Raw genomic sequence first — 22,622 nt, forward strand, 5'->3', positions numbered from 1 at the left:
GGTTTGGACAGATTTAAGTGAACTATTCCTAAGAATTACAGGCCTACAATATAAAACGCCAAATTTCTGTGCAAAATAATGGTACCGCTTTCAGCACCTAAAATCTGAAATAATCATACCGCCAGGGAGGTTAAGCTGCATAGGGGGGTTTTCACTGTCAGGACAAAGAGGATGTAGAATTCTTCCACAATTGCTGGTGGCTGCAGGGAGTGTGGATATTTTTAAGAGACTCTTGGATGTGCATCCTAAAGAACACAACATACAGGCATATGGTAAATAATTATAAACACTGATACATGTGAACCTACACAGGTTGAACAGGATGGACTGTTGTCTTTATTCAACCTTACCTACTATGAAACCATAAGCAGAGATCACCCTTCTTTAATAATGATGTGAAAAAGCTGCTGTAGCAAAATGCCTGACATGTTACTTTTAGAAAGGGGACAAAGGATAACTCTAATTTTGAAAACACAGACATTACTTTGCCTACATTCAGGCTGTCAGCAGTCTGCACTACACAGTGTGCACAGCAGCGTCTCAAACAAGAATTACTCTATAGAAAGAAACAGCATAGTTGCCAACTGTCCCGGATTTCCCGGGACATTCCCGGGACTTAGACGCTATTCCCGAATTTGTGGTGTCCCGGTAAATGTCCCGAGAAATCCGGTTCTTCACGATTTTCGCCGCTGCCGCTAGAGGTCCGCGGCCGGCGGAGACATTGTCTCCGCCGGCCGCCATTTTAAAGAAGTTCAGAAACACGGCTGGGGGGGGGGCTAGACGGAGCTCCTGCGTCGCCGCCCACCCTCCGCCTCGCCCCGCCCCCCTGCCAGTCTGTTATGGAAAGGGGCGGGGGTAAAGTAGAAAAGTATCTGCCCTTATCACCGCCCATCACACCGCCCCTTAGAAAGTTGTAAGAGCCTCAGGAGCGTGCGGGGGCATGTGACATGAAATGTTATCAAGTGCGCATGCGCACAGCTCAGCTGTTCATTTTCGGATATTTACGGAGTGTCCCGCTGCGCTTGCGCAGTAGAGAGCGGACAGTATCTGATGGGCCAGCTGCGCTTGCGCAGTAGAGGGCGGACACTATCCGATGGGGGACAAAATTCGATAGGACACCGGCGGACACTACTACACTAGGACACCTCTGAGGTGGGGGGGGCGCACCGCTGTCGGTATCTGATGTAAGGGGGGCTCCACTGGGGACACCTGATGCAAGGGGGGCTCCGCTGGGGACACCTGATGCGAGGGGGGCTCTGCTGGGGACACCTGATGCGAGGGGGGCTCCGCCGGGGACACCTGGTGTGAGGGGGGGGGCTCCGCCGGGGACACCTGGTGTGAGGGGGGGGCTCCGCCGGGGACACCTGGTGTGAGGGGGGGGCTCCGCCGGGGACACCTGGTGTGAGGGGGGGGCTCCGCCGGGGACACCTGGTGTGAGGGGGGGGCTCCGCCGGGGACACCTGGTGTGAGGGGGGGGCTCCGCCGGGGACACCTGGTGTGAGGGGGGGGCTCCGCCGGGGACACCTGGTGTGAGGGGGGGGCTCCGCCGGGGACTCCTGGTGTGAGGGGGGGCTCCGCCGGGGACTCCTGGTGTGAGGGGGGGCTCCGCCGGGGACTCCTGGTGTGAGGGGGGGCTCCGCCGGGGACTCCTGGTGTGAGGGGGGGCTCCGCCGGGGACTCCTGGTGTGAGGGGGGGCTCCGCCGGGGACTCCTGGTGTGAGGGGGGGCTCCGCCGGGGACTCCTGGTGTGAGGGGGGGCTCCGCCGGGGACTCCTGGTGTGAGGGGGGGCTCCGCCGGGGACTCCTGGTGTGAGGGGGGGCTCCGCTGGGGACTCCTGGTGTGAGGGGGGGGCTCCGCTGGGGACATCTGTTGTAAGGGGGGCTCCGCTGGGGGCACCTGATGCAAGGACAGACTCTGCTGGGACCCTTGATGCAAGGACGGACTCTGCTGGGACATCTGACGCAAGGACGGACGGCTGGTGGCAGGCGACGTGGCTAGTGACACGCTCAGGGATCCCACTTATTCTGCATTATGGTGAGTTGAATGATTTCATATAACAATGTAATAATAGAAATAATGCACTTCAATCATCCTGACACCATAACAACCATGGTGCCGGGATGATTGAAGTGCTAACATCAGGTGTTTGGAGTATCTTTATCTGCTGATTGTTAAACTTACTAGAATACACATATTTTTATTGTGTAGGATCTGGGGCTGCTGTCCCGTCATTTCCCTCTCCCCCTTCCCCCTCTACATCCCTCATTCATCTCAGACTCTAACCACACCCTCTTGAGCCGAGCCCACTATGTCACGTTAACCACACCCATTTTTTTTGCACTTATATATTTTTCCTAAGCCACGCCTACAATTGAATGCCCCGCTCCCTAATTATTGTATGGCTCCGCCTACCGCCACAAAAGTGTCCCGCTTTTTTTTTTTTTACAATCTTGGCAACTATGAAACAGGAATGCCTTTAGATCAGCATTCTGCTTTCTAGAGTTGGATGTCTAGAATCAGATGGAACAGAGGTCTAGACAAGAAGTGATTTGTGCTTAATTTGTGATCTGTTTCTGCACTGATGCATCTGTATAATGCAGTAGAGAAATCATAATTGAAAAAGAAACCATAGTTGTTGCTGTTCTCTACAATGATCAGGGAAGACTTTAGACACACTGAATGTAAACAAAGCAATGTTTACAGGGCTGAGTCTAGGTTGGCAGCCTTCAGCCTCATGCAAACAGGACGTTTTGCAAACTCTCCTATAAACCTTTTGGCAGAAAAAATGCCTGACTTTACAGGTGTTTAGGCGCATTAACAGGCATCAATCGCTTGGGCGTAAATTAATTTCCTTGGCCAGAATAATTTATTCTGCCCATTGAAATTAATTCATGCTCAAGAGCTAGACATGTCAAAAGTTAACACATGTTTAGATGTGTTCACAAGCGTGAAACCATTTTCTCTGCCCAAACTCTGCTACACCTGGACGCACTGGCAGTGGTTTTTATTTTTCCTGCCTCTAAAAGCCTCTGCCACTAAACGTTGCTAAAAGCCTATGGGGTTGAGTTACTAAATTCAAACTACGCAGTTTCACTCTGCAAGAGCAATTCCAGAGCTTAGTAAATGAGGTAACGGCTCGCTTTGCAAAGAATACCCAATTATGTGGAAGGAAAAAAAAAAACTGCATTTTTGCTTGCACATGGTTGGATGATGGAAGTCAGCAGAGCTTCTGCTCATTTACCAAGCTCTGCAGCAACTGCTCTGGCAAAGATCACAGTCTATTTGCCTTTAGTAAATCAACCCCTATGTGCGCATGGACACATACGGGGAGATTTACTAAACCTGGTGCACTCAGAATCTGGTGCAGCTGTGCATGGTAGCCAATCAGCTTCTAACTTGTTCAATTAAGCTTTGATAATAAACCTGGAAGCCGACTGGTTTCTATGCAGAGCTGCACCAGATTTTGCACTCTTCAGTTTTAGTAAATAACCCTCATAGGAGAACATGCAGGGGACTTTAGAGTCAGGAAAAAACACCTGACGCACCTAGGAGCTGCTGCAAAAATGTCCAGTGTGCATGAGGCCTGCAGAGTACATGGAAAGAAAACTTGGAAGTAAAAGGTAATATTTGCAAAGTCTTTGATATCCCTGGGTAAATTAAAATAACTATTAAATAATAATTAATGGTTTTAAAACTAAACTTATTCTTTAATGATTAAAGTGGATGTAAACCCAAGAAACAAAAAACAAAAAAAAAGCCTGCAAGACAAAGGCATAATGAGCTAGTATGCATAGCATACTAGCTCATTATGAATTACCTACCTGAGATCAAAGCCCCCGCAGCCGCCCTCGTACACCGCTCCGGTGGCCGACATCGAGTTACTTCCGGGTATCGCAGGCTCCGGCGCTGTGATTGGGGCCGGAGCCGCGATGACGTGACTCCCGTGCATATGTGTGCGGGAGCCGCCGGTAACGGCACATTCTAACTGAAGCAACGGCACATACATGCAATTGCTTCAGTGTGCATGTGCCTATTACGTCGGCACATGCAAATACAGGGATATCTCCTAAACCTGCACGGTTTATCCTGGGTAGCTACAGGTAAGCCTTATTATAGTTTTACCTGTAGCAAAAAGTGTGTTGTAAGGGTTTACAACCACTTTAAACACTGATCACAAAACAATAAGAATGACCTCAGCTAGGCTTGGGCGTGCAAAAGAATGTATTGCACCGTCAATAGGTCATTAGAAAGGACCTTGTGTAAAACTCCAAGAAGTACAAGAAATATAAGAGCCCTTGCACACTGGGGCAGTTTGCAGGTGCTATTGCACTAATAATAGCGCCTGCAAACCGCCCCGAAAGTGCCGCTGCTTTCATTCCAGTGTGAAAGCCCCGAGGGCTTGCACACTGGAGCGATGCGCTGGCAGGACGGTAAAAAAAGTCCTGCTAGCAGCATCTTCGGAGCGGTGAAGGAGCGGTGTGTATACCGCTCCCTTACCGCTCCTGCCCATTGAAATCAATGGGACGGCGCGGCTATACCGCCGGCAAAGCGCCTCTGCAGAGGCGCTTTGCGGTGGTATTTAACCCTTTCTCGGCCGCATACCGACGGTAAAACGCCGCTAATAATAGCGGCGTTTTACCGCCGACGCCGCCCCCCGCCCCAGTGTGCAAGGGCTCTAAGCAGTGACTGGACTACCCTGTTGTCTGAGGACTGTCTTGCAAAAACAAGCTGTATATCCAACAAGCCCCTAACAGGCAAACTGCTAGAAAGACTCCCAATGAAAAGGGTTTTGACTGACAGGTCTTTGATTTGTACGCTTCACTACTCCAGGAAATCCTGCACACGTTATAATTACAATCTATCCAACACAGGCTTTGTTGGTATCACTGGCTTTAGCAACACAGAAACTATATTTGTTAACATCACATGTATTTATCAGTTTTCTAGATCAGTTCTGTCCCTTTTTTCAGAAGATGGGCTGGATTGTAAACATTACTGCATGGCAACTACAATTACAAACACCCTTCTACCTTTATACTTCATACAACATCTCAAGAAACATGAACTGCACCTTAGGCTTGATTCACACAAAATGCGTTCTTTTTGATGCTTTTTGCAGAAATGCAGGGAATTAACATGGGTTCCTATGAAACACGTTCACATCAATGCATTTTTGTGCCTCTGCGTTTTTGGAAAGGGTCAGGGATTTTTTCCCCGCAAAATGCAGAGTTTTGCATGTAATAGACTTTAATGGACTGCATCCAAAACGCAAGTACTGCGTTTTTGCTGCGATTTGCATCTTTTTAAAAATTTTTACATTCACTGTATATAGCTGGTTGCTAAGGAGTGGGTTAGAAAGTCGGCCGCCGCGTCCTTAATTGCCAGCTAAAAAAATTCACAAAAAAACTACGTGGGGTCCAAACCCCCCCCCCCCAGTCCACACCAGGCCCTTCAGTCTGGTATGGATTTGGAGAGGACATCCCCACGCCAAAATGAAAAAAAAAAAAAAAAAAAATTTAAAATAAAAAAAAGTCCCCCTGCAACATCCATACCAGACCCTTATCCGAGTATGCAGCCCAGCAGGTCAGGAAAGAGAGGGGACGAGCGAACGCCCCCCCCCCCCCCTCCTGAACCACAGCAGACCGCATGCCCTCAACATAGGGGTGGGTGCTTTGCTTTGCACCCCCCCTCCTGAACCATACCAGACAACATGCCCTCAACATTGGGGGTGGGTGCTTTGCTCTGCGCCCCCCACCCCCAACATCCATACCAGACCCTTATCCGAGCATGCAGCCCCGCAGGTCAGGAGAGGGAGGGGAATGAGGAGTGCCCCACCCCCCTCAACCATACCAGACCACATGCCCTCAACATGATCACCTTGCCCCTATGTTGATGGGGACAAGGATCTCTTCCCGACAACCCTGGCCGGTGGTTGTCGGGGTCTGCGGGGGGGGGGCTTATCGGAATCTGGAAGCCGCCTTTAACAGGGGGGCCCCCAGATCCCGGGCCTCCCCAGGTGAATGGGTGTCGGTTTTAAAAAAAATATAGCTTTGTCTTCTCCCAACGGCGTCTTCTCCTGCCCCTGGAAGAAGACGGCAGCAGGGAGAAGACAGAGCTATTTTTTTAATAAAGGGCTGGTTCTTGTTTTTATTTTTACATTTCGCTGCTTTTTTGGTGAATGGGTAGGATGTACCCAAATCCCATTCATGAAGGGGGGGGGGGGCGGGGGCGGGAGTTGTCGGGAAGGGGCCCTTGTCCCCATCAACAGGGGGGCAAGGTGCTTTGGGGTGGGGGGGCGCAGAGCCCCCCCTACCCCAAAGCACCCACCCCCCCCATGTTGAGGGCATGCGGTCTGGTATGGTTCAGGGAGGGGGGCGCTCGCTCGTCCCCTCCCTTTCCTGACATGCCCGGCTTCATGCTCAGATAAAGGCCTGGTATGGATTTTGGGGGACCCCACGTCATTTTTGTCATGAATTTTTTTTTTACATTCAGCTGTCAGCGGGGAAGCCCACTGACAGCTGATGACTCATCCGTTGCCAAGGACGCGGCGGACAGCTTCCCGACCCGCTCCTTAGCAACCAGCTATATACAGTGAATTTAAAAAATGCAAATGGAAAAAAATGCGGTTACAAAAACGCAGAAAACACTGCAGAAAGGCTGAAAAGCAACATGCATGGATGTGAATCGAGCCTTAGAGAGCTTCAATGCCTTTTATTAGGAAGAAACTGCAGTTGTGTTTTCCCAGATGCAGTGCCGCATTTCAGCATTAATCAAGTGTAGAAAAACAGCACCCAAATGTACAAGCCATGAAGTAGATTCTACTATAAGTTTGGATCAGGTTTTATTACCACAATAGTGGTTAGGTTTAGGGCCAAGATCAGATGTTTGCATTGTGGTAGCATGAGTGGTGCAGTACCATGTATGATAGGGGGATTGTATGAATGGAGGTCAGGGGGGTGAATGAAATGTCCACCTCCTCCATTCATACAGTTCTTATCATATTGTGAAAGCTGATAGTATGGCTTCTATGAATCAAGCATCGGGGTGGACAAGATAGGCTTGAGGAGTGCCTGTCACAGATGCAGCCACTCATATTAACCCATTAAGCACCAGAAGCTCACCACTACAGGGGTATTCAAGGGGCAGAGGATTTCAATCTATGACGCGTACACAGGATCGCACATTCTGACAAAAAAATCCATGTTTTTTTCCGACGGATGTTGGCTCAAACTTGTCTTGCATACACACGGTCACACAAATCTTGACAGAAATTCCAATCGCCAAGAACGCGGTGACGTACAACACGTACGAGGAGCTTTGAAAAATTAAGTTCAATAGCCAGTGCGGCTCTTCTGCTTGATTCCGAGCATGCGTGGAGCTTTGTGAGTTGAAATTGTGTACACACGATCGGAATTTACGACAACGGATTTTGTTGTCGGAAAATTTGAGATCCAGATCTCAAATTTTTTTTGTTGGAAATTCCGACAGAAAATGTCCGATGGAGCCTACACATGGTCGGAATTTCCGACAACAAGCTCCCATCGAACATTTCCTGTCGGAAAATCCGACCGTGTGTACGCGGCATAACACAGCAGCCAGCAGCACATGGGACTTTCTTCATTTATGGTAAATACCATCCCCGCTGCAGGTTGAGAAAAAAAAATTTCCACCTAAACTTCAAGTTTAAGGGTGTTTTGACACCAGCTGCTGCGTTACACTGGGATGCAGCGCGACTACTGTAGTGTTGATGCGCCAATCTTTTTTTTTTTCAACAAACTTTATATACTTTTAGCCCCTTCCTGCCCAGGCTATTTTTCAGCTTTTAGTGCTGTCGTACTTTGAATGACAATTGCGCGGTCATGCAACACTGTACCCAAATGAGCTCACACAAACAGCAATTTATTTTGGTGGTATTTAATCACGACTGGGTTTTTTTATTTGATCACGACTGGGTTTTTTTATTTAATCACGACTGGGTTTTTTTATTTAATCACGACTGGGTTTTTTTATTTGTTGCTAAAAAAACGAAAAAATACCGAAAATTCTGAAGAAAAGAAAAAACTGTTTTTCTTAGTTTCTGTCAGAAACGTTTGTAAATAAGTAATTTTTCTCCTTCACTGTTGTGCGCTGATGAGGCTGCACTGATGGGGCGGCACTGATGAGGAGGCACCAATATGCAGCACTGATGGGCACGGATATGTAGCACTGATTGGCATAACCGATGGGCACAGACTGGTGTCACTGATGGGCACAGAGTGGCATCACTAATGGGCACTGCTGGGGCTGCATTGTAATCAGGACACTGATGATCAGTGCCCTGATTACCTTTACAAATCTTCCCTGAGGAGATGCCGCTGTTCGGCTCTCCTCACCTCACACTTCCTTGTTTACATGTGATCGGCTGTGATTGGACACAGCCAATCACATGGGCAAAGAGCCGTGGCCACGACTCTTTCCCGCGATCACAGCTAAACTGGGCGCCGTCATATGACGTCGACCCAGAATGAGAGCCGCACACTCCGCCGTCATTTGATGGTGGGCGGGCAGCAAGTGGTTAAAGTGGTTGTAAAGGCAGAAGGTTTTTTATCTTAATACATTCTATGAATTAGTATAAAAAACCGGCAGCAGCCCCCCTCAGCCCACCCAATACTTACCTGAGCCCATCTCTATTCAGCGATGTCGCACGGGTGCCTCGGCCGTCTGGGATGCTCCCTCCTGATTTGCTGAGACACAGCAGCGGCACCATTGGGTCTCGCTGCTGTCAAAGTCAGTTGGCCAATCAGGAGATAGAGGGGGCAGGACCGAACCGTGGCTCCATGTCTATATGGACACACAGAGCTGCGGCTCGGCTCTGGTGCCCCCACAGCAAGCTGCGTGCTGTGGGGGCACTCGGCAAGAGGGAGGGGGCCAGGAGGGTTAAAACTTCTCATGTACCCTTTCCTCAAATAATAAGGTACAATCCTCTGCATTCTCCACTGACCATACAGAAACAATTGCAGCCTCATGAAGGACTGAGGTGGACTCTGGAGAAGAGGGTGTGAAAGCATGCTTGCACTCTGAGTCAGCTATTATGGCTGCAATTTTGTCAATAAACTCAGACCTAATAGGTGAGAAGTCTTCCCTGGATAATATTAAGGAAGCAATAACCCGAGAAGGGGTTATAGAAAACTCAGAGGAGTGCTGTAACTCTAGCAGGGGACAGTGAGCTCAGCTATCAGTGACAGGTCCTTTGAAGGGGACACTGCAAGACCCCCTAGCACTGTTAGTGAATCGCGAGCTTGCCAAGCCTGCTATCCTTGCACTTATGATCTCCCATTCTATAATACAGAGTACGGGATTACCTACATGGAAACTGTCAAAATCGCTGCTGCAGCATGAAGGGTTAATGTCTGTAAAGCTGCAGCAAAAAAATTCTGGACCCGGTGGGGAGCCTGGAATTGTGCACACACCATAGCATGTGTGGTAGCACTTGTAAAGAGTGGGGCTACCACCCAAAAGAATGTTAAAGCTCTTAAAAGGTGTCGGCAACAAACTTGAAAATTGTTGGGGTGCCAAAAATTGAGTGTGTCATAACCTACACAAAGTGCGCAACAAAAGTATGGCAGTGCCAAAGAGGGCGTCACAGCCCTCCAACTGTGTATGTGACAAAGTTGAAATTGTGTTGTGGTGGTCTAATGGGGTCTTTGCATCACACATTAAAGCACTGCAGCACACAGCATAACCCCCAAAGAGAGAGAGGGAATACAATCAGAAGGGTGCGGGCTCCTAGTAAGGCAGGGACAAGCCCCACTACTCATCAGTGGTGGTCTGGATGGGCAACAATAGTCATGTAGGCCATCAAGTACATTACCAGACGGACTTCCCCCCTCTGGCAGGCGTACCCCCACGGGGTCTTTAGGAAAAGGCTTCCACCAGTGAGTGTAGCAATTAATTTGTAATGCACTGTAATGTGGCTAACTAAATGCATTGCATGATAGATACCTAGGTGAGCACTGAGCAGAGAGTCCAGTGCCAAAAGGCACATTAACCACTTCAGTACAGGGCACTTTCACCCCCTTTCTGCCCAGTCCAATTTTCAGCTTCAGCCCGGTCGCATTTTGAATGACAATAGCGCGGTCATGCAACACTGTACCCAAACAAAATTTTTATAATTTTTTTCCCACAAATAGAGCTTTCTTTTTATTTAGTGGTATTTGATCACCATTGAGGTTTTTATTTTTTGCGCTCCAAATAAAAAAAAGACCGAAAATTTTGAAAAAAAAAGTTTTCTTCGTTTCTGTTACAAAACTCTCGAAATAAGTGAGTTTTCTCCTTCACTGATGAGGCTGCGTTGACAGGCACTGATGAGGCAGCACTTATATGCAGCACTGATGGGCACTCATAGGTGGCACTGGTGGGTACTGATAGGTGGCACTGATGGGTGGTACTGATAGGCAGCACTGATCAGGAGGTACTGACAGGCAATTACTGATGGGCACAGAGTGCCATCATAATGGACACTGATTGGCATCCTGGTGGGCTCACCTGGTGGTCTCCAGTGGGCATCTTCGATGGGTCTGCACTGATAATCAATGCGCTGATTATCTGCGCAGACCCCCGCCACCCCCCCATCAGAAGAGCAGCCGATCGTCTCTGCTCTATTCACGCCTGTCAGTGCAAGTAGAGGAAAAGCTGATAAACAGCTCTTCCTGTTAACAGCTGTGATTGGACACAGCTGATCACATGGCAAAGAACCTACGTGAGAGGCTCTTTACCAGGATCGGAGATGCGGTGTGTCAGACTGACACATCACCGATTGCTACGCTGCGCGCCCTAGCAGCTTATCTTGCTGGACGCCATATGATAATATATAACCTCACCCCGGTACAAGTACTTAAAGTCAAATGACATACTTGGTATGTGATTTGGCAGCAAGTGGATAATGTATGATTAAGAAAGAAGTTTTCAACAGGAATACTCACCCTCTCCCTGAGGCTGGCTCACTGACTTTGGTTGACAGCAGCAGGAGCCAATGGCACCCCGCTGCTGTCTCAGCCAATGAGGAGAGGAGTCCTTGTGCAACATTGCTGGATTGAGATGGGGCTCAGCTAAGTATTTAGGGGGGGCTGCTGCACACAGAAGGTTTTTTTTTATCCTAATACATAGAATGCACTAAAAGAAAAGCATGTACAAACCTTTTTTGGCTATACTTCTTTTCGGTCACAGGTGCACACTTACTAATGCATGGAGGGGAGTATGTATGTTTGTTTTTAAATCAACCCCAACCTTCTCCTAAATCAGGGGCTCAGAAGTAAAGTCTGACCCTTGCTTCTCTGTCAAATGCCTGACCTCACACACTGTCAGCATGTGGAGTATAGTAATGGAGGAATGTATTTAGCTAAAGGACTGAGTCATGTGATGCGGTTATGCACACTTGCAGAAATTGGGAGTCAGTGGGTGAGGTCAGCCTAATGACAGACCAGCAATGGTGAGACTTTAGGTGACCTCTGACACAAAACTCAAAGTGAATAGTTAGATGCACACAAAGAAAATATATTTAAATAAGGGATTAATACAAATTTGTTTAGTCTGCACAATTATTTAAAGCTGAACTCCGGGAAAATGTAAATTTTTCTCATGCAGTGGGGCTGTGCCTGTACTGCAAGGGTTAACTGCACATTTCTGTCGGTCCTGTGGGTTGGACTGTTCCTAGCATCATCAACAGTCCACTGCTGGACATCGGGGAGTGCCATTTTCAGGAGGATTGAAGGATCGGGGGGGAGTATAGGCTCAGTGTTCACCACTAAGCAAAATGAGCAGTTAACCCATGCAGTACCGGCACAGCCCCACTGCATGGGGGAATTTTTTTTTTTAACTAGAATTGGGCTTTGAGGCTGCATATTCACAAATGAAAAACACTTAACCTTCTATAAAGCACTACTATAAACCATTATATGTAAAGTCAATGAAAGGGAGGAAGAGCTACATCTAAAATTGAGCAAAAAATCTCTTTATTGTTTACTGAGCAAATTCAAAAACCATTTTGAAAATAATTAAAGGCCAGTTCACACCAATTGCAGTCCAGTGCATTTTATTTTCTGGATCAAAAATGCATGAATAGTAGGTTATATGGTTCCCATTGGCAAAATTTACAACAGTGCGTTCCAGTTCCCAAAAAAAAAAAAAAAAAAAAAAAAAAAAAAGAAAAAAAAGAAAAGAAAAACATGCAGCATTTTTTTCTGTACTGAAACACAGTAAAAACGTATCACAAATGCACCGGAATGCATCAAAAAAGTGGATGCAGAAACACATCCGGACTGTGTTTCTATGGCAGTAACCGACTCTAAGGAACGCATTGCAAAGCAAGCAAAGTCTTATTAAATAAAAACCATGTACAATCAAGATTTATTGAGTTTGAGTGTGGTACATTGTACTTAAAAGAGATATGACCTGCCCTAGACTGGGTTCACACCGCTGAGCTGTGAGTTGGGCACAGAACAATTGTATGCACATTTTACATGTGGTTTTAGGTGCAATCCCACTGACATCTATTAAACCGCGGGTTTTCATGAAACCGCATCAGGTCCTGTATGCTGCATCTTTGATGCACTTTCAGAAAACACACAGTCAATGGGATCATACCTAAAACCATGTGTAAAACACGCATACAATTGCGTTGCGCCCAAACTGCAGCTCACCGATGTGAACCCAGCTTTAACCATACTCAAAAAATTTGTGATGAAGGAAAAAAGATACATGGATAAAATAACTGTGATTTAACAGTGACCTGTGTTCACAAAGCCATCATCCTCATCCTTCACTGCCAGGCACTAGAGAACTGATTCAGCCAGTAACTGAGCGCTCTAGTCACATGACTTCATACATGGTTGTAATATATGCTGTAAGTGTAAGGCCCCTTTCACATGGGTGCTGTCAAGTAGCAAAAAACACTGGATGATGTGCGTTTTTAATTAGCCTCAGCCATCTATCAAAACTAGGCAATGGTTGCTGGTCAGCCCCACATAGAGTGCTGCAGCAAAAAGAAAAAAAAAGAGGCAAATATGTATTTTACAGGTGATACCACCTGCTTTGTTCCCCATAGAGGTGTATAGGGCCAAGATGCAACTAGCGCACCATCCACCCCCCCCCGGTATTTCTAGCTGTGACCATCTTGAGTAAGGGCAGACGATTTATGTAGCATTTACTTCCTGGAATCCATCTGCCCTTACCTCAGACATGCAGGCAGGAGGGTGATTTTAGCTGAGAAAGCCCCTCCTCCCCTCCTGAACACTCCTGGGATGTGTGACATCATTTGCCTAGGCATAAAAACCAGGAAGCAACTTAAGGAAAAAAAAAAAAGTTTAAAACAAGTATATATGATATACTATATTTGACCCTCCCTTCTAGATCCCTCCTGTATTGATTTGTATTGTAAGTGTACTGTCTGCCCTCATGTTGTAAAGCGCTGCGCAAACTGTTGACGCTATATAAATCCTGTATAGTAATAATAATGATATACTTTCCTATCTATTTATTTCTATTTACTAATGCTAGCAGCATAAGGATTAAAAATAATGAATGTTGATTTAGAGAGTGAAGTTCCGCTTTCAGCTACATGATGCTAGAATCCCTTTACAGAATTTGGGATGAAAAACCAAGCTTTATTTGTGATGACTACAGTAGTGTCACTGGATATAACACACTTTGCAGCTTCAGCTTTTTTTATCACACCACTTCAGCTCAGACAGCATGTGATGCCCTGTCATCTACAGAATATATTTTAGGACAACCTCTCACCCAGGGTTCTGTGGAACCCCAAGTAGCTCCAGAGGTTGCTAAGGCTTCTATGAGCAATGACCAACTTCTGCCTCTCAGATAAGTTCCCACTGACACCAATGATTTTTACAGCGATCTGTAAGAGGAAGTGTCTTCTCACTGATCACACATGTAAGGAGCATTCTCCACAACAATCGTCACACTTATATACAGTGAGCTCAGCTGTAGATATTTTCTCATTATCTAAGAGGTTGAGGAAGGCTGCTTTAGGAAAGGAGTATGCCATCAAGGCATAAAACTAGATATGTAGGTCTATTATGTGCCAGGTATTTCTATAAAACACAAACATGTCTATATATGCTCAGAGTGATATAGCAATGCGCCTGCAGACTCACCATTACAGACACATATAGGTAAGAAAAGAAATAGAGGAATAGTACTCAACTAATGGACAATTTGTATAGGCATGCTTTAGCAGGTTCATTTGTGGACATGTGAAAGGGATAAATGTATATGTTGTACACTCATATAATACTCCCAATTTTATAGAGCTGGGGTCTCCAAACTTTTCTAAACAAAGGGCCAGTTTGTTGTCTTCCAGACTTTAGGGGGGCCAGACTGTGGTCATTGGGAGTAGATATTGTCCTGGCGTCAATGGGAGTAAACAATGCATCTTTGGAATTAGGGGGAGGAAACGTGCCCAATCATTGGTGTCAGTGGGATAATAGTGCCCCATCATTAGTGTCAGTTTGAGGAACAGTGCCCCATCATTGGTGTCAGTGGGATTAATAGTGCCCCATCATTGGTGTCAGTTTGAGGAACAGTGCCCCATCATTGGTGTCAGTGGGATTAATAGTGCCCCATCATTGGTGTCAGTGGGATTAATAGTGCCCCATCATTGGTGTCAGTTTGAGGAACAGTGCCCCATCATTGGTGTCAGTGGGATTAATAGTGCCCCATCATTGGTGTCAGTGGGATTAATAGTGCCCCATCATTGGTGTCAGTGGGATTAATAGTGCCCCATCATTGGTGTCAGTTTGAGGAACAGTGCACCATCATTGGCATCAATGGGAGAAATAGTGCCCCATTCTTGATGTCAGTAGCAGAAATATTGCCCTATTGTTGGTGTCAGTGGGAAGAATAGTGTCTTGTATCAGTGGAAGGAAAAGTGCCCCAAGGGCCAGATAAAGGCAAGCAATGGGCCGCATCCAGCCCCCGGGTAAGTAATGTATACATGGTGCCTTATGTATTACATAAACGTTGTCCAGATCATACTGTAAGGCAGCCCAATTTCACACATTATTCACTGGTTGAATGAAAAAAAAAGGACCCAATTCACTCATCCACACACTATATGGATGGGGGAATCACTCCCGCTAAGCTTTCGTATTCTGATGGTGGGGAGCCTTCCGAGCTGTCAGAATCCACTAATCAGTGCCGCTGGCTCTAGCCAGCGGCACTGATCGTTCGGGACAAAACTCAGATTGTACAGAAGACGATCGGTAGATTGACTTCCATACAACCAGTGCTAATTTTGACGAAAATATTTTTGTCGCTGAAATAAACACTATTTTAGTAGACTAAAACAATTTGGATGATTAAAATACGAATACAACTAAAATGACATTTTAGTCAAAAGACTGACTAAAGCTAAATTGAAATTTGATGTCAAAATGAACACTTTACTACCACATAAGAATAAGTAGGGGGTGTCTACTAAGCTGCTGGAAAAAAAAAAAAAAAAAAAAAAAATGAAGAAAAAGGTTTCTTATTTTTTTTCTTCTTAATATTGAACTGCTTGCCATCCGTATACTGTATATATACGGCGGCAAGGCGGCTCTCCTGCGCTGATCACATACCTAGTACGTAATCCAGCACTTCCAGGTTGGGAGGTTGGGGATGGGGGGGGGGGGGGGCAGGAAGAAAAAAACAGCACATGGCTGCTGTCAGAAGAGAGCCCTTTGTTTGTTTACCTACACAGAGGCTCTCTTCGGTAATGTCCACAGCTGATCGTCAGGTGCCGGCAACCAGTCAGTGGCCAGCAGCCGCTGACTGGTTGGTGCTGCAGCCAATCGCAGCACAGCCGGGGCAGTGGAGGTGCTCTCTACCCCAGCGTGTGGATCACGTACTAGGTAAGTGATCCTGCACAGAGCGGCTGCCTTGCCGCAGTATATCTACGGTGGGCGGTCCTCAAGCGGTTAATGTTGGTAATATATTCAAGTAATATGTGAAATGACATTACAGCCAATAGTTTACATGTTTTTTTTTTTTTTATTATTTTAAAGTTAAAAGGCAATATTTTTGTTTGTTTATAAAACTTGGTTTTATTTATAAAGATGTTATATTGTATATCACAACAGCTAAATCTTTGTCTGTAGTCCATGTTCAAACCTTAATACCATAAATAATAACATGTAATTACATTTATACTCAAGGAGTTAATGAAGAGTTAGGCAATTCTAGAGAGACACTTAAATATTGCATTACAATTTAACCGCTTGCCGACTAGCTGCTGCAGTTGTACTGCGGCAACATGACTCGGCTGCGCGAATTGCCATCATGTTACATCGGTAACATAGACGGCCATTAGGGGGCGGAGGCGCGCATGCTCACCCACGGGGCCGATGCGAGTGCCCGGCGGTCGCGATCACCACCGGGCTCCCGCAATCTCTCGGGGCACACCGAGAACCGGGATCTGTGAGTGTAAACACACAGTTTCCGGTTCTCTGAGGGGAGAACAGACAGATCGCTGTTCATACAGAGTATGAACAAACGATCTGTCATCTCCCCTGTACAGTCCCATCCCCCTTCAGTTAGAACACACACGAGGACACACTTAACCCCTTCATTGCCCCCTAGTGGTTAACCCCTTCACTGCCAGTGACATTTTTAAGTAATCAATGCAATTTTATAGCATTGATCGCTGTAAAAATGCCAATGGTCCAAAAAATATGTAAAAATTGTCTGACGTGTCCGCCATAATGTCACAGTCCCGATAAAAATCGCAGATCGCCGTCATTACTAGTAAAAAAAAAAAATTAATAATAAAAAAACCATAAAACTATCCCCTATTTTGTAGACGCTACAACTTTTGCAAAAACCAATCAATATACGCTTATTGCGTTTTTTTTTTAACCAAAAATATGTAGGAGAAAACATATCGGCCTAAACTGAGGAAAAAAAATGTTTTTTTATATATTTTTGGGGGATATTTATTATAGCAAAAAGTAAAAAATATTGCGTTTTTTTCAAAATTGTCGCTCTTTTTTTTGTTTATAGCGCAAAAAAATAAAAACCGCAGAGGCGATCAAATACCACCAAAAGAAAGCTCTATTTGTGGGGAAAAAAGGACGTCAATTTTGTTTGGGTGCAACGTCGCACGACCACACAATTGTCAGTTAAAGCGACGCAGTGCCGAATCGCAAAAAGTGCTCTGGTCAGGAAGGGGGTAAAATCTTCCGGGGCTGAAGTGGTTAACTAAACCCATTAGATTTTAGTCAACTAAAATGGCATTTTAGTCAAAAGACTATGACTAAAATGAAATCGCAATTTGACCTCAAATTTAACACTACATACAACCAGCCTGCCTATACATGGATCAAAATTCGGCGGCCCCTGCTGAACCGCCCACATTTCGATCCATATATGGCTGCCTTAAGTTCAAATTAAGTTGAAATGATGTAGTAATATGTCAATACGAAGCGCTCGCCTGTCTCCCAATTGTCTGCACTCCTGGGTTCCAGTGTCGTTATAACCCATATTTCTTTCTAGTTTGTGACGGAGTGAGGAAAGGTAAGAACCCCTGCCAGGTTCCACCGCTATCCGGAGCTCTTTTTTCCTGTTCTGATGACACCGTTTTACCAGATGGGAAGTGAAGGAAAAAGCAATAAAAAGCTGACGAAGCTGCTAATACTTTGTGGTCAGTATTTTTACGCATATACACACAAATACGCACATACGGCACACTCCCTTGATTAAATTAAAGCTAGAATGTTAGAACTACGAGGAATGAACTAACAATGTTCACACAGACTGATGGGAGGTGCAGTGACCTGGTGAGATTATGGTCATATTTTGAATAGGTGAGGGAAGGAAAGGGAGAAAAATACTCCATGGGTCATTCTCTTTTTTTTATGACAAATTAGGGCACTGAGATAATTCATCACATGCTTGAAAACTATATAAGTGGACATCCATTATAAATACCTATAACGTTTTCATTGCTTTTACAGGTCATATAATAATCTGTTTCACAAGTTTTTTTTTTTGTTTTTAGTGGAGGGAACAGTGACTGTACTGAAAGAGGATAAAAGGTTGAACCATCTCAGCTCCCTCCTAGTGACTTCAGTTTTTGTCCAATTTTTCCATTTATTGTTACTGTAAATAGACAACAAGCTAGAGGTTTGGTCACTCCGATTCCTGTTTCTGCAATAGGGTTGATTTACTAAAGACAAATATACGGTGCACTGCCAGTGCAGTTGCTCCAGAGCTTAAAGGGGTTGTATGTTTTTTTTTTTTTTAAAATACAAACATGTCATACTTACCTCCACTGTGCAGTTCGTTTTGCACAGAGTGGCCCCGATCCTCCTGTTCTGAGGTCCCTCGGCGACTGTCTCGGCTCCTCCCTGCAATAGCTAACCTATTTCTGGGAAGCTCTATCCCGAGGGGGTTAGCTTGCTGGCGTGCTCCCTGTCATACACGCTGCGTTCATAGACACAGCGTGTATGATTCGGTCCCGCCACCCGCCGGGCCGCGTCACTGGATGTGACCAACAGCAGCGCGAGCCAATGGCTGCGCTGCTATCAATCTCACCTATCTATCCAATCAACGGCCAGATTCCGTGGAGAAGAGGACACCGGGGGACGTGCACTGCAGGTGAACGGGCTCAGGTAGGTAAACGGGGGGGGCTGGGGGGGGCGTCATTGCCAGGTGTTTTTTCACTTTAATGCATTGGATGTATTATGCCCTGTACACACGACCAGTTTTGCCGTCGGAATAAACTCTGAAGGTTTTTCCAACGGAATTCCGCTCAAGCTTTCTTGCATACACACGGTCACACCGAATTCAGACCGTCAAGAACGTGGTGATGTACCACACGTATGACGGGACAACACGTACGACGTCTCGTACTTGGTTCAGAACACGCGTCATTTTTGGTGCGTCGGAACAGCATACAGACGAGCGGTTTTCCCAATAGGAAATTGTTCCGTCGGAAAAATTTAGAACATGTTCTCTATCTAAGTACGTCTGAATTTTCGACGTAAAAAGTCAGATGGGGCATACAAACGGTTGGATTATACGATGAAAAGCTCCCATCGGACTTTTTCTGTCGGAAATTACGACCGTTAAGGTAAAAAAACGGGGCATGAAGGTTAAAAAACACGAACCTTTACAACCCCTTTAATAAATTAGGTGAAGCTTCACTTTGCAACGAATACCCAATCACATGCAAGGAAAATAAAAAACTGCATTTTTGTTTGTACATGATTGGATGATAGAAAACAGCAGAGCTTCCCCTCAGATCTAGAGCAATTGCACTTAAAATGCACTTGCAGTGCACAGAATATTTTCCTTTAGTAAATCAAACTCAATGTGTCTTGTCTTCATCTGTGGTTGGATCATGAAGAGTGGGACTCTGAAGGTTTATTCAGCACAGCACTGCAACCCAGCCTGTAACTCAGTAAGTGACAACCTCATTTAAAAAAAATAGGGGGCTTCAAGTACAGCCCCTGACATCACCAAAGGGGCTGCACGGAAAAGTCAGTGACTGTAATGCTCACAGGACTATAACCCAAATAATCACCCTGCTGGAGTCAAAAAGATGAATTTTGGGACAAGTGATTAGTGGAAAAACCTTTCTGGGCACCCTGAGCCCACCAGAGTCAGTGCAACAGCCATATAAGAAGCACAGATCACCCCCTCCATGCAGTGCAGAGCACAATGTCAGTAATCCTCCAAGTGATGGAAGTCACAGTGTCAGTCCACTCAGTCTGTCAGCACTCAGTCTGTATGAAGATGTACGGACAGTCACTGTGTCCTGCAGTGTAAAGGGCACACTGTTAGTTCTCCTCCATGCAGTGTCATTGTACACAGTATCAGTCCTCCTTCATGCAGTGTCAGTCTAGTGAGTGTCAGTCCTATTCCATGCAGTGTCAGTTCTCCTCAATGCAATGTAAAGTCCTCAGTATCAGTCCTCCTCCATGCACTGTCAGTACACACACAGTGTCAGTCCTCCTCCTTGCACTGTCAGTGTACACAGTGTCAGCCTCCTCCATGCACTGTCAGTGTACACAGTGTCAGTCCTCCTCCATGCACTGTCAGTGTACACAGTGTCAGTCCTCCTCCATGCACTGTCAGTGTACACAGTGTCAGTCCTCCTCCATGCACTGTCAGTGTACACAGTGTCAGTCCTCCTCCATGCACTGTCAGTGTACACAGTGTCAGTCCCCCTCCATGCACTGTCAGTGTACAGTGTCAGTCCTCCTCCATGTACTGTCAGTGTACACAGTGTCAGTCCCCCTCCATGCACTGTCAGTGTTCAGTGTCAGTCCCCCTCCATGTACTGTCAGTGTACAGTGTCAGTCCCCCTCCATGTACTGTCAGTGTACAGTGTCAGTCCCCCTCCATGTACTGTCAGTGTACAGTGTCAGTCCTCCTCCATGTACTGTCAGTGTACAGTGTCAGTCCTCCTCCATGTACTGTCAGTGTACAGTGTCAGTCCTCCTCCATGCACTGTCAGTGTACAGTGTCAGTCCTCCTCCATGCACTGTCAGTGTACAGTGTCAGTCCTCCTCCATGTACTGTCAGTGTTCAGTGTCAGTCCTCCTCCATGTACTGTCAGTGTACAGTGTCAGTCCCCCTCCATGTACTGTCAGTGTACAGTGTCAGTCCCCCTCCATGTACTGTCAGTGTACAGTGTCAGTCCTCCTCCATGTACTGTCAGTGTACAGTGTCAGTCCTCCTCCATGTACTGTCAGTGTACAGTGTCAGTCCTCCTCCATGCACTGTCAGTGTCAGTCCTCCTCCATGTACTGTCAGTGTACAGTGTCAGTCCTCCTCCATGTACTGTCAGTGTCAGTCCTCCTCCATGCACTGTCAGTGTACAGTGTCAGTCCTCCTCCATGCACTGTCAGTGTACAGTGTCAGTCCTCCTCCATGCACTGTCAGTGTACAGTGTCAGTCCTCCTCCATGCACTGTCAGTGTACAGTGTCAGTCCTCCTCCATGCACTGTCAGTGTACAGTGTCAGTCCTCCTCCATGCACTGTCAGTGTACAGTGTCAGTCCTCCTCCATGCACTGTCAGTGTACAGTGTCAGTCCTCCTCCATGTACTGTCAGTGTACAGTGTCAGTCCTCCTCCATGCACTGTCAGTGTACAGTGTCAGTCCTCCTCCATGCACTGTCAGTGTACAGTGTCAGTCCTCCTCCATGCACTGTCAGTGTGCAGTGTCAGTCCTCCTCCATGCACTGTCAGTGTCAGTCCTCCTCCATGTACTGTCAGTGTACAGTGTCAGTCCTCCTCCATGTACTGTCAGTGTCAGTCCTCCTCCATGTACTGTCAGTGTACAGTGTCAGTCCTCCTCCATGCACTGTCAGTGTCAGTCCTCCTCCATGTACTGTCAGTGTACAGTGTCAGTCCTCCTCCATGTACTGTCAGTGTCAGTCCTCCTCCATGTACTGTCAGTGTACAGTGTCAGTCCTCCTCCATGCACTGTCAGTGTCAGTCCTCCTCCATGTACTGTCAGTGTACAGTGTCAGTCCTCCTCCATGTACTGTCAGTGTCAGTCCTCCTCCATGTACTGTCAGTGTACAGTGTCAGTCCTCCTCCATGTACTGTCAGTGTACAGTGTCAGTCCTCCTCCATGTACTGTCAGTGTCAGTCCTCCTCCATGTACTGTCAGTGTACAGTGTCAGTCCTCCTCCATGTACTGTCAGTGTCAGTCCTCCTCCATGTACTGTCAGTGTACAGTGTCAGTCCTCCTCCATGCACTGTCAGTGTACAGTGTCAGTCCTCCTCCATGCACTGTCAGTGTACAGTGTCAGTCCTCCTCCATGCACTGTCAGTGTACAGTGTCAGTCCTCCTCCATGTACTGTCAGTGTACAGTGTCAGTCCTCCTCCATGCACTGTCAGTGTACAGTGTCAGTCCTCCTCCATGTACTGTCAGTGTACAGTGTCAGTCCTCCTCCATGTACTGTCAGTGTACAGTGTCAGTCCTCCTCCATGTACTGTCAGTGTACAGTGTCAGTCCTCCTCCATGTACTGTCAGTGCAGTGCGGTGTATGCAGTACCCAGAGGTGACACCCCCATCCATGTGTTCCTCTCCCGGTGTACACAGCCCTCCTCACCTGCCGAACCTCTTCATCCCCTTGGTGGTGTCGCAGTCCGGCCCCCTTGTCCCCGGTATTCTCAGGTTCTTCAGGCGGCACTCCCTGTCCAGCGGAGCGGCACCGTAGCTGTCATGTTCCCGGGCCCCAGACTCGGCTCTCTTTCTCATCCCTGGGCAGTGTGTAATGGGCAGAGTGCGGCGGGTCTATGAGAGCCGGGCTGTGCTCATGAGTGAGTGAAGGAAGGGGGGAGCGGACACACTGCTCTCTACACTCCGCTCTCTCTACTGCTGTTATTGTCCCACCTCCCTCCCCTCAGCGGCAGCACAGCTGAGCTCCACACACCGGGCCCGCCCCCTCCTCCACTGTGACCTCCGCACAGCCAATCACAGGCAGAAGCTGCCTGGTAACTAGTGCACAGTGTCCCCGGGCTCTGCCTGTCACCGAATACCAACACACACCATGCCGGCCAGTGTGCCCACATCTGTATGTACCGGTGTGCCCGGGGCAAACACACACTGCAGGCGGAGCTCTGTGCTAT

General features: G+C 46.9%; 1 protein-coding gene across 2 annotated transcripts in view; it reads right to left on the minus strand.

Moving 5' to 3' along the window:
- ABHD12 (abhydrolase domain containing 12, lysophospholipase) overlaps nt 1-22,622 on the minus strand; it is a 218,669-nt gene that overhangs the window by 120,037 nt on the left and 76,010 nt on the right. The window contains exon 1 of one of the 2 annotated variants that reach the window (XM_073627988.1): nt 22,103-22,433. The exons of the other annotated variant lie outside the window; for it this stretch is intronic. Coding sequence (XP_073484089.1) covers nt 22,103-22,251 — 149 coding nt within the window. The 5' untranslated portion in view covers nt 22,252-22,433. Of the gene's footprint in view, nt 1-22,102; nt 22,434-22,622 lie in introns of those variants that run through there. 2 annotated transcript variants of the gene reach the window in all.

The sequence above is a fragment of the Aquarana catesbeiana genome, linkage group LG04 (assembly GCF_042186555.1).
Source record: "Aquarana catesbeiana isolate 2022-GZ linkage group LG04, ASM4218655v1, whole genome shotgun sequence".
Classification (NCBI taxonomy): Eukaryota; Metazoa; Chordata; class Amphibia; order Anura; family Ranidae; genus Aquarana; species Aquarana catesbeiana.